This window comes from Pagrus pagrus (genome assembly GCF_965226575.1).
Source record: "Pagrus pagrus genome assembly, chromosome: 14".
NCBI classification, from domain to species: Eukaryota; Metazoa; Chordata; class Actinopteri; order Spariformes; family Sparidae; genus Pagrus; species Pagrus pagrus.
The window spans coordinates 17,538,852-17,553,740 of NC_140198.1; the positions used below are offsets into that span (position 1 = coordinate 17,538,852).

A 14,889-nucleotide genomic window follows, 5' to 3' on the forward strand; every position below is an offset into this window, starting at 1 on the left:
AGAGGTTTCCCAATGCAGACAAATGCCAGATGTTAGCGGTTGTTCGTGGGAGTTTTTTCTTCCAGTGTGACAGGGCTTTAAGATTGTTTATTATTTGAGCATTGTTGAGGTCACATGTGAGCTGTTAGTCCACCTGGTTGTCACATGAGACTCGCTGGAGGGTTAAAGGTTTGGTCACACCAGGAAGAGCAACAGCATGTTTCATTTTGGAAGCTTGCTGATGTAACGACTACTGGCTGGGCTAACTGATTAACTACTGTAGCAGGCGAGCTACACAATAGCACTCTGAGCTTCTCCATTTTCTTGCACTGTGCTGAAAAATGAATAATAGAATAAAGCTCTCTGACGTAATGAGTTACCCTGTTAGCTTAGCTTGGTCACTAACAGTGCTGTAAAAAGCAAAAGTATTATAAATAATAATATAAGTATATGATATTAAATGTAATTAATGTGGATAGACATCTTTTCAGCTTCCCCCCTCCTAGTGTTCCCTTTGGTATTATTGTTGGCGCCATTGTTGCAAAGACATTGTTAGCACCATGGCTACTAATAGCGGGCGAGTTACTTTCCAAAACAAATAACAACTCTAAGAATCCCAATGTGACCTACTAACCCTGATCTCCGTGCTATAAATAGTCAGAGTAAAACACCTGTAGGCAGGTTTTGTTACTTACTGATTTAGTAGAAAGAATGCAGGTCTCAACTGTCTCTCTGGTGGTGAGGGGAAACACGTATCAACAAGGGAAGAGACTATGACACAGCACCAGTCCTCTCCATCCAGTAAATGCCCGTCTGTTCACTCTCGTTTTACCTCGGTTTCTATATATTTAATTTGACTAAGAGGCCCCTCGCAGCAGAAATTCGATACTGTATGTTTAAAGTGATTGATGAAACACAGCTTGTAAGATACGATGACGCCTCACATGTCGGACTGTCCGGCTCTCTGTTTTCTCAGAGGTCAGGACTGTCAGGTCAGGTAGTTAAAAAATGTGCACAGATATTGAAATCATTGCAGAAGTGAAAAAAAAATACAGTATGCATTATGTCAATTCCTTAATGGCTTTAATTTCGGAATAAATATACTGGAGTCAAAGACAATTACAAATGCCTGTGTAAAAAAAAAGATTAAAAAAAACGTATTTACATTATTTCTGCACAGAGCTGAATAAATGTATACATAGTATACAATACAGCCCATGTAGGTCATAGGTTTCTTTTGCTGTACAAAGTGCAAAAGCAGATAAAAAAATAAAATAAAAATGATAATCCAACTAACACAGGATCCATCCTGTCGTTGGATGCTTGATTGAACAATGTTGCCCCATTTAAGAAACAAAACAAGAATATAATGGATTACAGGACAGCTTGGCTCAGGCTGTGGGGCCGGGAACAAGGAGATCCAGGAAAACACACATTCTGTACAGCATGACGGAGGGCTCGCCAGGTTTTCTTCCCCTTTCTGCTTTACCGTTTGATTGATAATAAATTATCTTTGGTAACTGTGCCAGACAGGCGTTACTTAACATGGCTGAACACAATGAACTGAGAAGACAATTGTTGTGGTCGAATGATTAAGGAGATGAAGGAAGCGATGTTGCACACATTGTTTGTGTGTCTGCGTGTGTGTGTGTGTGTGTGTGTGATATCAAGCCAAGCTCATATCTAAGATGAGCAGTGCAGTGTTGGATGTAGCTTGATGAATTCAATGAGCTTGTGGCCACAGCAGCTAATCTACTGGACATTGTTTCCCTCCCCTGACTTCAGATTCTAGTTTTATTTGTCTCCATGACTGGTGCTGAGTGAGGTCTGCAGAGTCTTTAGCACAGGTGATGTGCTCATAGAAATGCTGGCTGCATCATTAGGCTATTGTCTGTTTTGGAGGAAAGTTTCAGGAGTGAAACATGTCAAAAACGACAAAGTGTACTGTAGAAGTCTTCAAACGCTGTATCGACCTTAAAGGGAAATTCCAGCATTTCTAAACCTGGGCACTATATTTACTTGTTTTGGTGTGTAGATGATTAAATCGGTCCAGTAGATCGTCTCAGCTGGGAGCCACGACACACACCTGCAATGGCTTCAATGTAAACCTTTAGGGCAACTGACAAATCAAAGTTACATCCACTAAAAGTGCTTGTTTTTGCCACTGACAGACTGAGGTTGTTATTCAAAGTGTCTGACAGTGGACAATTCCGCACGAGACTTCTCCTTGAACAAGACTTGTGTTTCTAGTGACAAAAAGGATCTTATAATTTAACAAAAAGGTGCATCAACCATTTCTGTAATGTTGACACTCGTGAGAATAACAAAAAAGGCACTTTTAGTGGACGTAGCTTTGATGGTCGCAGTTGCCCCAAAGGATTACACTGCAGCCAGTGCAGCTGGAGACCCACTGGACCGATTCAAAAACTTTTGGTAGGTGTGAATCATTTACACACAAAACCATGTTAATATAAGGCCCAGGTTTAGAAATACTGGAATTCCCCTTTGATTTGCTATAGATGTAAACCAATGGATTAAAAAAATATATATATCAGGGTTGGATGAACAATGCAGCAGAAAAGTATGTTACAAACGAGGCCACATCAACACAATCTTTCTCTATGTGAAGTATTGTGCAGCACATGACATTACATTTTAGTCCAGTTTGTAGAAAGTTATGCATCAACCCTGGTATGTTTGCTTCCTGAAAAATAGCCAGAAGGCTTCACTGATCTATTTGACAGACTTAGGAACCTGCACATTGAAAACATTATGACAAGAAATCTGTTCAAGACTCATAATGTAAACCAGATTGATTGCTGACAGCAACCTGTATCTGCTGACAGTACGAGGGATTCCACTACATTTTATTTGACCTCCTCATGTTATTTTGCCATCAGAGAAGGACCTGGATCGTGTGTTTTGCAGTCAGAGTGATGGCAGTGAAAAATATCTTCCAGCATTCATCCTGCGACTTTCACTCTCCTTCCAATATTCTTGTTGTTCTTCCAAGCAAGTGTCCCATGATGCAGGTCGAAAAAACTTCACCTGCCGTTCACGTTGTCTGTGTGTGGAGTGGAATCTGTTAGGTCCATTTAAAACATAAAGACTTTTAGTTTATAGGTTTTAGGCACTAACAAGGCCTTAGGTTACAGAAGTCCAGCTCCTGTGGCTTCCGTATGCCAATGCAGTGCTCCCTTGGGAGCAGATGCCCAGTTTGGGTTTTGCAGTGCAGTGGTCTTCTCTTGAAGCCCTTCCCACAGGTTCTGGAGCAAGGCGACCACTGCCCAACAAGCCACTCAGGACATGGGTCTCCACAAGCCCGAGTGGCTGCAGGTCTTTGTGAAGGATCGCAGTCCAACCCAGGCTTCCCGTCCTGTCTCAGACACTGCACCATCCTCCTCTGGATCCCACCGCCGCAGGTCACAGAGCACTTGTCCCAACTTGTGGATATCCATTTCCCAAGAGCAGGATCCTCCTTACTATACGACCTCTTCAGGGTGTCTCCTCCCTTCTCCTTGACACTATTCTCAGTCAGGACACTGTTATGGGCATTTACACGCCCGTCCTTCTTGAGAGGCTTGTCTTCCTTGGACTGACGGGCGAGGTAGAAGGAGTAGCGGATTCGAGGAGGTGTCATCTGGCCTGCACACAACACCTCCACAGTCAGGGCTTCCCCTAAGGGCTTCACAGCATTCAGGGTCTCAGAAAGGCCAGCTGTGCCACTGTAGCGCAGCAGGCTGTTCTTCACCATGATGTCCCTTTCCCCAGCTGACACGACGTAGTTCCCATTGAGCAGGTAATTGCCCTCGCTGTTCTTCACCGCCAAGTAGTTGTCATCACTCACCATTCCCTTGTAGCCTCGCTGACGGACGTCTATGTTGGCTGCGCCCACCGGCAACATCACCACAAAGTTGTAGCCATGCCTGCATGCCAAAACACATTACAGTCGATGAGAGCTTGTAATAGTGAAGCCGATAATGCTATCGTGTTGAAGTAACAGGGGAAAATGAATGACGTAAGAAGCGTTCTCTAAGTGCTATCACATGTGGGATTTACTCACACAGGCTTTGTGAAGAGTCCCGACACCTTCTTGCAGCCCTTGTTGTCACCTCCGCAGACTCCACACTTATCAAACTTCTTGGTCGAGCCAATTTTTCCATCACAGCCGGCCTTAATGCACTTCCCTTGGACACACACTCCTGTGGAGTCTGGGGAGCATGGAGTCCCATCCACGACCTAAGGTTAGGTAAGGTTACAGAAAACAAAAATCTTTAGTCACAAGAAGCAGACACAGCAGAGCATCCAACACATAGTACAGACCACATAACATTCCCTGAGACTTTACTTCGCTGTATATCTTTATTCCAGGCCAGTAAAATAAGTAGGAATTTGATTATATGACTTGATCCTGTGGTTCTTTCACTACAGTCCACTGGAAACATTTCTCTTAATTTATCCAGACTGCTTTTCTAAATTAACACGCAAGCAGGAAAAGTAAACTTTGAGATCATAAAATACTTTTTTGTAATGAACATATAAGCAGCAGGATATTCTGTGGAAATAAGTATCTTAAGTGATGCTGTCAACCAGATCCCCCTCACTGCTCGTCTGTGTGCAAATACGTGACCGCTAAGTTACATAATGCGGTCGTGAGCACCCTGACACACACATTTTCCTCTATCCTAAGATGTATCATACTTAAAAGCTGGCCCTCAATGCACCAAACTCTAAAAGATTTACAGTAACTCGTACTCAGAAACTACTCTAAAAACCCATTTTCTGTTGCAGTCGTGACTCTGTGGTTAAAACTTCCAGCTGCTCTGTGACTCAGAGCTACGTGTCCTCTGAGAGCTCTTATCTACTCCTCCTCAGCCGGTATGATGGAGTGAAGTGTGAACTCAGTCTCGCTGCTGCTACAGCTCACTCCACACCCTGCTATCTGAAACAGCTAGGCTGTACTCCTCCTCTGCTTCATTCCTTCCTCCATTTTTCACACTTGGGCCAGAGGCAGCTGGCTGATGCATAATCACTTTCACCCGACATTATCTTGGCCTCATATCTCAAAATCTAACCTCAGACTTTTGTCTCATCACCAATCAAATTATCTTTACATTTGTTCAGGCAAATCAGAGAATACCCCTGAGGTTTACCTTTGGTGCCAGGACGTAGAAGTAGCCCGTGCCGTTAGCCCTGCAGATGAGTTTACACCTGTCATCAGGAGACACTCCAGAGTACTTGGGCACCCACACCACCGAGTGGGCGACTCGGTTACTGTTGAAATTCTGCCCACCGGTCTCACACTGCTCCTCACGGTACGTCTTACCTACACAGACGGGAGAGAAGGAGGGAGAGAGTACAGAAGGTGAGAGGTGGGAACGCTCAAGGGGAAAAAATGTCATAGGACATAGCTGTCTGTTTTGAACCACTCGTACCTGTGTCAGAGCAGCGGTTCAGGTTGCAGGAGCGGTATTTGACCCGAACCCCTTGGCAGTATTTACCACCGTTTGACGGAACTGGGTTGTTGCACTCTCTCTTAGACAGCTGGACGCCGCCTCCACATGTGCGTGAGCAGGAACCGAACAGACCCCACTTACCCCAGCGGCCGTCCACCTGGAAATACATGGGACAAAACAGGGAAATATTGCAGAAAGTATAACCACCATTGATTTTATATAGGGTTGGACAACATGATGAGAGGTCACTAAAGAATATTTCATTTCCCACTCTGCCTCTAATTGGCCTACCACTATAATCTTCCTTAATCACACCCCAGTTAAGGTGCATGTTGACATCAAGAACTTGTGTGAGCCTTACCTTCGGATTTTTTGCCTGTTTGTCGGAGCAGACCCCTCGGTCGCAGACTTGTCCGTCCCCACAGTGGGTGCCATCTGCCCAGGGGAAGTGACGAGTCATGCACACCAAATGGCCATTTGATTTCCCCGTGCACCACAGACGGCCGCATGGCGGTTGCATAAATGGACAGGGCTTGGAGCCTTCTCCGAACGCCAGCTCGCACTGACGGTCGAGGCTGTAGGCTGATCCCGGCAGCGCGTCAGGGAGGACCAGGGGTTTCTGGGGCTGGTCGAGCAAACATTCCCCTAGAAGAGGGGAAGCAAGACAAACTGTCACCTCTGGTTTCATGGCTTTTCTCTACCTTGTAGGTTTTGTCTATGTTTTTAACACAGCATCCTTACTCTCTTTGAATCAGAATTGAATATGTATTCCTCAGTATTTCCACTGTGCTTTTCATTAAATGCATGTGTGTTGTGGGTGCGTGGGATTGTGGGTTAGGGGCAGTAAGCAACCATTGCCCTTGTGATTTGGGCTCTTTGAAGTCAAAGCACTGCTTGTTGCAGTGCGTGCTGTGTACGCCACATCCCACACACAGACACGACCCCACAAACAGTCACCCCCACCCCTAGTCCATCCTCCAAACTCTCCCTAAAAGCCCACAAGCTTATGTTTGATCCCATTCTTGTTGCATGACTTGCAGGAATAAAGATTAGTTAAAGATTTGAGATGTTAGCTTTAAACTCTTTACCAAAGTGACATGCAGGGAGGTATCAGTGCAAAGGTCAAAGACATGGAGTCCATTTACAATAAATGGCACACAGAAACCTTTCCAGGAACAGGCTGATAATCGGAAGAGTTTGACGAGCAGGTGCCTGGAAACATGAACGATCCAGGAGGTTTCCAGGAGGAGCTTTTTATCACTTGGTTTCTCACCCTTATGGGGAATTTACACATCCAAAACAAGTCATTTCCACTGGGGGGAAAAACTGTGTTTACTCACTTTGAACGGTTTATTATGCCTCTCGTGTTGCGGTGAAATCACAACAGTTTATAAGGCAGTGAGTGAATGAGCTGTAGCTGGTGGCAAATTTGTTTCCTACCATTTCACCGCAAATTTGGCAGAAGAAACGCATCTGATTTACTGATAGTACAATAGTATATAAACAAGTCACTCTACACTGAAGCAGCCAGACCTCGCCTCTTCCTTCCTACACTTTCTTCAATGAGCGCTAATCAAAAACAATAGCTGGTGTTGTGCGTGCGTATGTGGAGAATGAACAGGTTACAAATGATTTTGAGCCCAGAACTGCACAAAAAACGGCCTCAAACATGTGGCAACATGTGTTTTTTTTTCTCCCCTCTGCTTCTCGGAGTCTAGATTTATGACAGGCGGCCAGGAGTAACCATGTTATAACATCGTTAGGTGGAAATCACTCTCTGTCAGGGCAAAAATGTTCCGCCTCAGTTTGTGTTCTTTTCGCTACAATGGGGACCAAAAGAAGCAAAAACGTTTGTCTATTTGGAGCAAACCTGCATGGGAAATACTGGGCAGATACACCTCGAAGTCCAAACCGCTGTGGTGACTCTCCCCAGAACAAGCCCTCTAATTTGGGACAGATGTGGGGGCAGTTTTAAAACAAACGTTTAGCATCGCTCCAAGGCCAAGTCCTGTGGTCTGGCCTGCTTGGCAAACAATCTGCGTCCAACCGAATACATTTCTCTTTGGCTTTTGCTCGACTTTTTCTAGGAGCAGGGTACTTCTGCAGATGTCACGTTGGAAGCATAGAGGGATGCTGAAATTCATTTATGCCCTCACTTGCATTTGGCCTCGAATGATTATTGTCATATTGTGCATCAAGAGGCTAATGACCCGAAAACAATCGAGTAAATCCCAGAAAATATGAAAATAAGAGCTCCTCTGCTGCTTTTCAACAACTGCGTGGATGTGATCCGCTGACAAACGGAACCGTTAAGGGTCTAATTACATGAATAATAGAATGAGTATGTGCTCTCCTAATGCAATCATCACCTAACTGCATGTTTGTTGGCTGCTATTCCAGCGATTTAGCATTGCACTCCTGTAACATTATCAGACTAACAATGGACACTTTAAAAGAAGAAGTAGTAAAATCGATGCAGCAGAAACAAATATTCCACGCATTCTTCTTCCTTGTTAAAACCTGGCACCTGCATTACACAATGCAACCGAGCCTCCAACAGTTCAGTTGATACGCTACTACAGCTAATGTAGCCTTGAGCTACTAGCCTCAATTAGCCTAAATTAGGAGTTAAAAGAACAGATCAAGTAAACACCAAGTTACTTGAATGATAAAATTAAATGTGCAATATGTCAGAATTGTAGTTGAAAACATTCAAAAATTAACTGAAATTATTAGCAGAATGGAAGAAATAGAGATATAGAGATAGAGATAGAGATTAATACTGAAGTTAGCATGCTAACCAGCTAGCCCTGGCCTGTCCCGGTCCAAAGCTCCTGTACTAGCGGTGTGAACACTAAAACTCTTCTGGTCCCCCAGCCCCCAGTTCTGAATTGCTAGCTGCACAGCTGACTGAGCTAACTAGCTTAGAGCAGCTATAGTTAGCAGCAGTTAGCAGTTACCCTGGTGATATGCTGTCCCCTATTTGTTTGGAGTATGAATTTGACAGATTCTTACATGTTGCACCTTTAAGTATTTGTGCCCGTCTCTGATTGTCGGTTAATGCATTTTTAATCGGTTACAATCTCAACGCTGATTAATCGATTAATGATCAATCATTAACATCCTTATTTTGTAGAACTCTCTACACAGGCTTTGATGTGTAAAATACGTGGAGTTCTCCTTTAATAACAGTTTGTGTCTGACCTCACTTTGGCTTCACACCTCTTCAAACGCTCTACAACTCTGTTTGCAGTCAAACACAGCGGTCAGGGGTCGTAGGAAACTCACCGTGCCCACTGTCCAGGAATTCAGTGATGATGGCTGCGCTGCAGGGGGACCAGGGGCTGGTGCGGTTTATCTGGATGAGGGTGGGAGACATCATGTGGTTGTCCTGCAGTTTCCCAAACACGTCCTCACAGGCCTTCACGTTGTCGTGTGGCATGTTGAACACGTGTCCTGTCGAGAGGGAATGTGATGTCAGATGTACTTCATGAATGCATGGATACTTTGATCTGTTCATATGCACTCACATTATAGGACACACTACAGTAATAATGTATACTGAATGGAGGGTGGTGTTGGTGGGGCTCACCAAGCTCATGAGCAGTGGTGAAGGCTGAAGGTAGGCCGTCGTCTTCGATCACAGAGCAGCTTCTCTTGGGGTCGCACATGGTGCCAACATCAGCCATGCCGAGAGTGTCGCAGGTGGAGGCTCCACACAGGTCCTGGACACAAAACAGCACGTTGCATTAGTACATGTGAGCGAAAGAAAAGCATGCAGGACATGGCACTTTACGAACTCCTCGAATCCAGAAAAGAACATTGCAAGACAGGGTGTTTTTTGACATTTTTCATTCATTTCTCAGGGATTCATTCATGGATCTTGATTTTAAAAAATCAGGTGCAGGGACAGTAATGTGAATGCCACTGCCCCAACGGGAACATGGGGACATGACTTAAAGTCGTTACAGGGTGAAAAAAACTTGATCTTTTACATGATTGCACAACAGTTTAGCTGGATTATCAGTCAGCACTCCAGAAACCATAATACACCCTTGCGACACATGAAAACTATGGAAAGTACACAGGACAGTTTGGGAGATCATTTTACAGTTGGAGTTTTGTTCTCTCCCACATATGTTTGGCAAATCTAGGAGTCGATTGTGCGACTGTCTGACTTCTTTTTAATGATGTCACTTTGTTTCCAGATCTCAGCAATTGACTTGGTGCAGACTAATCTACGTATACAAACAATAACAATGACTAAACTATGAAATAAGACTCAGGTTGTAACATACTGGAATTATCCTTCACGTTGTCATTAGAGTTTCCTTGAGACTGGAAAAGGATTAGATAGTGTTAAGCAAGGCTTTCCACTAAGTGTTTTTAGTTGAGTTTTTAGTGGGCAGCAGTGTTTAGAGCACACCTTCCTCTATGAGGTAATGTAACTGTCCCCAATCGCAACATTTCCATGCCATAGCAGAGTTTCCAGATGACCTATTTCTCCACCACAAGGTTTAAAAAACCCAATCTTAGCGAGTATCCATTTGGAGCTGTACCTCCTAATCACAGGACAGCTTGGGCAGTAACCGCCGCAGAACACCGCCCATCTGCCTGGCCCATAAACAGCACCGTCTCTACATACCCAGAAACACAGAAAACCAGAGGCGGTCAGCTATTATAGATAAAGCACATTACTGGTTTAATGTCACACAGGCCCTGCAATCCTCCGCTGCACCGAACGCACACATTAAACTCAGCGCCAAGTGAAGACCTCGAGCGCTATGACAAATCATTCCTAGAATAAACCACAAAACCGCGATTGTTGGCCGGTGCAAATCCAGTCCAGATGTGCTCATGTGCAGATGACATTGAAACGTTTGGACCATTTATGAGCGAAAACCGAAAAACTGCGAGACAAACGGGAGAGAAGAAACAGCAGCGTCAATGAGTTTGTTCTTTGCTTTGACCTACTTCCCACATCTGTTATCTATCTCTGCATTTTTTGTGTGTTTCTGCAATTAAAACACAATATGAGGGTTATCTCAGCAAAGAAATATTTCCATTTTAGTTTGTGTACGGATCTCGATGCATTTAACTACCATCTGGCCTTTTAAAGCTCGTATTTGGGTGCAATATTCATAACTATCATGTTGCTAGGAGTCTCAGTTTGTACTTTTTCAATTAAAGACTATGTGGAGTGGGAAAAGGTCTGATACAGCATTATCACAGACATTGGACATATATGGTTGTACTCTACTCTTTCTCAGCCCATTATCCATCATGTTAAAAAAGGCAAACATGCTGTGAGTTAAAGTACATCCACCCCCTCTCTCCCGGGGGGGACATAAATACGTCAGATTTACAGTTAGATTTAGTCTTTTGGGGACTGCCTGTTCACATACAATGAACTTTCTGTGGAGCTTAATGAACTGAGTAAACATTCTTTACACAGCAATCATGCTGGCAATGGAGTTTAAAGACGACCGCAGTCGCCTCTGGACAACGCCAAGTTGGTCTTCATAAAACCTACAAATTAGACTGCGGGCTGGTAAACAGCAGACAATGGCCGTGCCTTAAATGCCCACTGAAAGCTTTGGTAAACCAGAACAATACTACTAACTAAACTGAGTCACCAAATCATGTGGACATGTGTGGAGACAGCTTGTTTGATATCTGAGTCTGGGGGGGATGACTTCGTCTGTACGGATGCTAAAGTCATGTGGCAGTCATATTCATAATTTCAGTATCACATTCATTGTGGCTCTTGTGGTCTATCTGATATCGCTGTGTTGGTGTTGTGCCTAAAATATCATAATTAATGTTTTTCCAGGACATTTTTACTTAGAAGAAAACAACAGACTTGGCATTTCAGCAGGCCTTTGCGGCTGAATGGGCTAAGTATGCTAACCCAGTAGACCGAGTGTCGTCTCTGGATCGGAACATATTAGACTGTCCACTTATTGTTTTTGTTTTTACGCTTTGCACAGGAATTCATTCAAATAAGGGGACTGTCCGTTGTTGGCCCGTGGCCCGCCATCAACGGTGCAATATGCAAGAAATGTCATCCTGTCGAGTTCATCCTCAAAACAAACTGGAGGTACCGTTAGCAAGCTAGCTCAGTTAGCTGTGCGTGAGGAGAGTGTTGATGTTTACACCGCTAGCACAGAAGCTTTGGACCGGGACGGGCTATCATGCTAACTTCTGTAAATGTTTAACACATGGCTAGCGTCTTCCATGTTCGTATTTTTCAGGTCTTTTTCCTCGAGTCACAGAGCTATCATCGCAAATACATGATTGGTTAGTTGCAGTGATGGTCCTGACCTGGACCAACATTAACTATGATGTTCCAGGAACAACACCGACACGGTGATCACGTGGGCTCTCACACTGGAGCACTCAGTCCTTGAAGTGTTGACACCCTGGATATCCGTGTATTGCTTTATGAAGGAGAGTTTATTCAATACTTAAAATGTCAAACGTGAAACGTCAATACAGGCGTATATGCTGTAAGTTCCTACTGTTGTACCACTTATTACCATAAAGCATTTCTTGCACAGTCTAGGCAAGAAATTCCATCACACATAAGAGTTAGGGGCCACTGACAGGAAATATTCATTTGACCACACTGTGTAAATGCAGCTGTGTCTGAAATACAGCACTCGTTATAGTTTTTCAAACTTCCGATCGAAGTCTGAGCAGTGTAGGTCAGTCATTCAGTCCAATACAACACTAACCCAAACAGTGACCGAATGATTTGACGTGTCTTTCTGCTTTATATAGCAGATTACAGCCAGATGACTCACTGTCTGTAGGCTGGTCCAGTACAGTTGAAATGGGGTCATCTGAAACGGCTACAGGTTTTATAACATCGCTTACAACTCTGAACCTAGATTTTCTATGAGAAATGCTTTTAAGGAAAACACAGCCCATCTCTGAAGTGTCATGACCTAAACAGGAAGAGCATACTGTACATATGAGAGGAAGTGCATGACAGAGTGAAGAAGAAGCAGCTGTGCAAGAACTGGCCCTCTGGAGCGGCATGTTTCAGACTCCAGGCAAAAACATGTTGGGATGTAGCATCTCTGACATGCACGAAGGAACCCTCCCGTCCTCCTCCTCCTCCTCCCCCCCCCTCCCCCCTCCTCCCTTCAGGGGCATGTTTAATGAGGAGCAGGCAAAGTGGTGGGTAGGAGGCTGGAAAACCCACAGCTGGAGGAAGAACGGGAATGGCTGAGAGAAACAAGACACTTCCGAATGGGGCATCCCTGAGGGCACAGTGGGTCCTTACAGTTGGCAAAGTTACAGATAAAACAAGGATTTTGTTTGAGGTCTGACACTATCATGTGTCGTATCATGTTAGTGCCACTGGGCAAAGGTAATTTGATTGTCTTTGAGTCTTTATCTCTGGAGACTGTAAATACATCTGCAGACTGAACAATAACCAAACATTATCTTTCTCAGTGACCAAATAAGTATATTTTGGGTTGATTGTCAACTTTAAATGAAGTCTTCATTGTTTAAAAATGAAATCAAAGTGGCAGACAGTCCATCTAGATCAGTGGGATTCACACTGACCAATGAACACCAGCGATGACTTCATCTCTGACCCTGTTTCATGGGCCAAATATTTGGGAGTGCAGGGAGAGCTCAGAGGTGGGCTCCACGTCTATAAAACTATCCTCTGAGGAGCCATGAAGAGAAATCAAGACTATTGCTCTGTTCGGCTCAAGTCATTTCCTCCGTGACCCAGCCTCAGTGTCAAAGCTGTGATGGTTGGAGTGGACTGGATAGTCACCGAGTTCCTGCTCCCTGAGTTCACCAGAGGTGGAGAGTGTGTTGTGAAAGCAAACCAATTAACTGACACAGCAGGGGGAGCTGGGGGGAAGCCTGTCATGTAAAGTCTGCAGCGTTTGGAGAACATAAACAAGCCTCATATAGAAAAAATACTATGTTTGTTGTTTTTGCTTAGGTAAATCATCAGGATTACGCATTTCTGTGCGTAATTACGCATACTAAAACCCCACATTCTACCCTGTTAGCTTGTAACAGTGTCAACACATATAAAGCATGTCTTTACCTGTCTAGTGAAAAGAATCGCTGTGTCCCAGTAGTCTGCGTGCTTGTCGTTGTTTTTGTTCATCTTTTTCTGCCAGGTGCAAAAGTTCCGCAGCGTCATGGCGGCGTTCCCGGACACCTTGGGTCCTTTGTCCTCCTCGGATATAATCACGATCTTCACCACTGTGATGCTGATGAAGTTAAGGATACTGGGGTGTTTGTAGAGCCTCGCCGCCACTGACATCAGCGTCAGGAGGTAGTGTTTGAGGTCATCTCCGTGGAAGTGCGCCATGGACTCGTCCGCCACCACGAGCGTCTCCACGTACCTGGGGACTGACGCGAACCTCTTGGCTCTCCCCATCCTCCTCAGCATCGTCTCGGTCACATTGCTGTAATCGTTCAGTCGCTTGTATTTCTCCAACGATTGCGCAACCTGGACGCTGATGTCGCTTTCCACCGCGCATCTCGAGGTTGAATTGAGCTTCAGGTTGTTGTTGGGTCTGCGCCGGATGATGTGCGCGCTTTCTGCGCTTCTGGTGTCATTTTGCACCGGGCTGATAAAATATTCCCAGCCTTGGAAGCCGAACGCGCCTTGTAAACCTTTGCAGAGGCTCAACGCAGCGTAAGAATAGCTGTCAGCATTCACATATCCTGAGTAGAAACACCGGCTCAGGTCAGTGGTGGCATCGGTGTTGGAGAGCCAGAGCGCGTCTTGGTGAGAAAGTGAAGGGGCGATGAAACTAGAGTCGTGGTGTAAATCGATCACCAACTCCTGCTGGAAAGCTCGTATTTTTATGACACATTCTCCATTGAGGTTTTCCAAGTCGTTGTCAAAATCCCTCCTGTCATGGTTGTGCGTATCCAGTCTGACCGGGAAGCAGAGTTCACTTTCCATGCAACGGGCAAGTTTTGAGAGTGACAGCAGAGAGCAGAGGAGAAAAGTTCTTCTGATAAACATGACGATGTTTGCACTCAATGAAGAATGCAACGACCGGCAGAGAAGACAAAACGATGTTGAATGTTGAATGTGCAAGCTCAGTGGAAGCGGTGAGAGCCACAGATCAGGATGAGGAGCATAATCCAGTGACTCTAAAACAATGCAGGTCCACTCAGTGCAAACTCCTCCTGGTCATCACCCATTCCCATTCTCCACCTGTGTGTGTGTGCGCAGTCCACTGCTGCCTTCTGTGGACTTTATGCATTTTCGTCATGTGTAAAAAGATGGAAACTCAATCTCTCCTTTGGAGGGGGGCAGTCTTTGGAGGCGCTCATTGGATGCGGGTTCTCTGCGGCCACTTGAGACTGAGCGAGCAGCAGGCCTATGATCCAGTCCCAGCACACTATGAGTTATCACATCTGTGCGCTCACACTCACATATTTTCTGAGATGGTAATTT

General features: G+C 44.8%; 1 protein-coding gene across 1 annotated transcript; it reads right to left on the reverse strand.

The window, feature by feature from the left end:
• Positions 1-1,000: 1,000 nt before the first annotated feature.
• Positions 1,001-14,815, reverse strand: LOC311270027 (A disintegrin and metalloproteinase with thrombospondin motifs 15-like). Its single transcript, XM_084374644.1, has 8 exons — positions 13,516-14,815; positions 9,028-9,160; positions 8,724-8,891; positions 5,797-6,080; positions 5,415-5,592; positions 5,133-5,305; positions 4,043-4,218; positions 1,001-3,905 (listed from the first exon to the last, which is right to left on the reverse strand). Exons 1-8 carry the CDS (start codon positions 14,449-14,451, stop codon positions 3,113-3,115), a joined length of 2,841 nt encoding a protein of 946 aa, XP_084230770.1. The 5' UTR covers positions 14,452-14,815; the 3' UTR covers positions 1,001-3,112.
• Positions 14,816-14,889: the final 74 nt, after the last annotated feature.

Bases quoted from the DNA above. Each gene is read 5' to 3' on its own strand.
- LOC311270027 (XM_084374644.1), bottom strand. From the start codon at position 14,451: ATGTTTATCAGAAGAACTTTTCTCCTCTGCTCTCTGCTGTCACTCTCA. The intron at 5,306-5,414 runs GTACGAGTGGTT...CCGTCTGTGTAG, and splicing joins GAACCGCTGCTCTGACACAG to GTAAGACGTACCGTGAGGAG. The intron at 3,906-4,042 runs GTGAGTAAATCC...TTTGGCATGCAG, and splicing joins GGACTCTTCACAAAGCCTGT to GCATGGCTACAACTTTGTGG.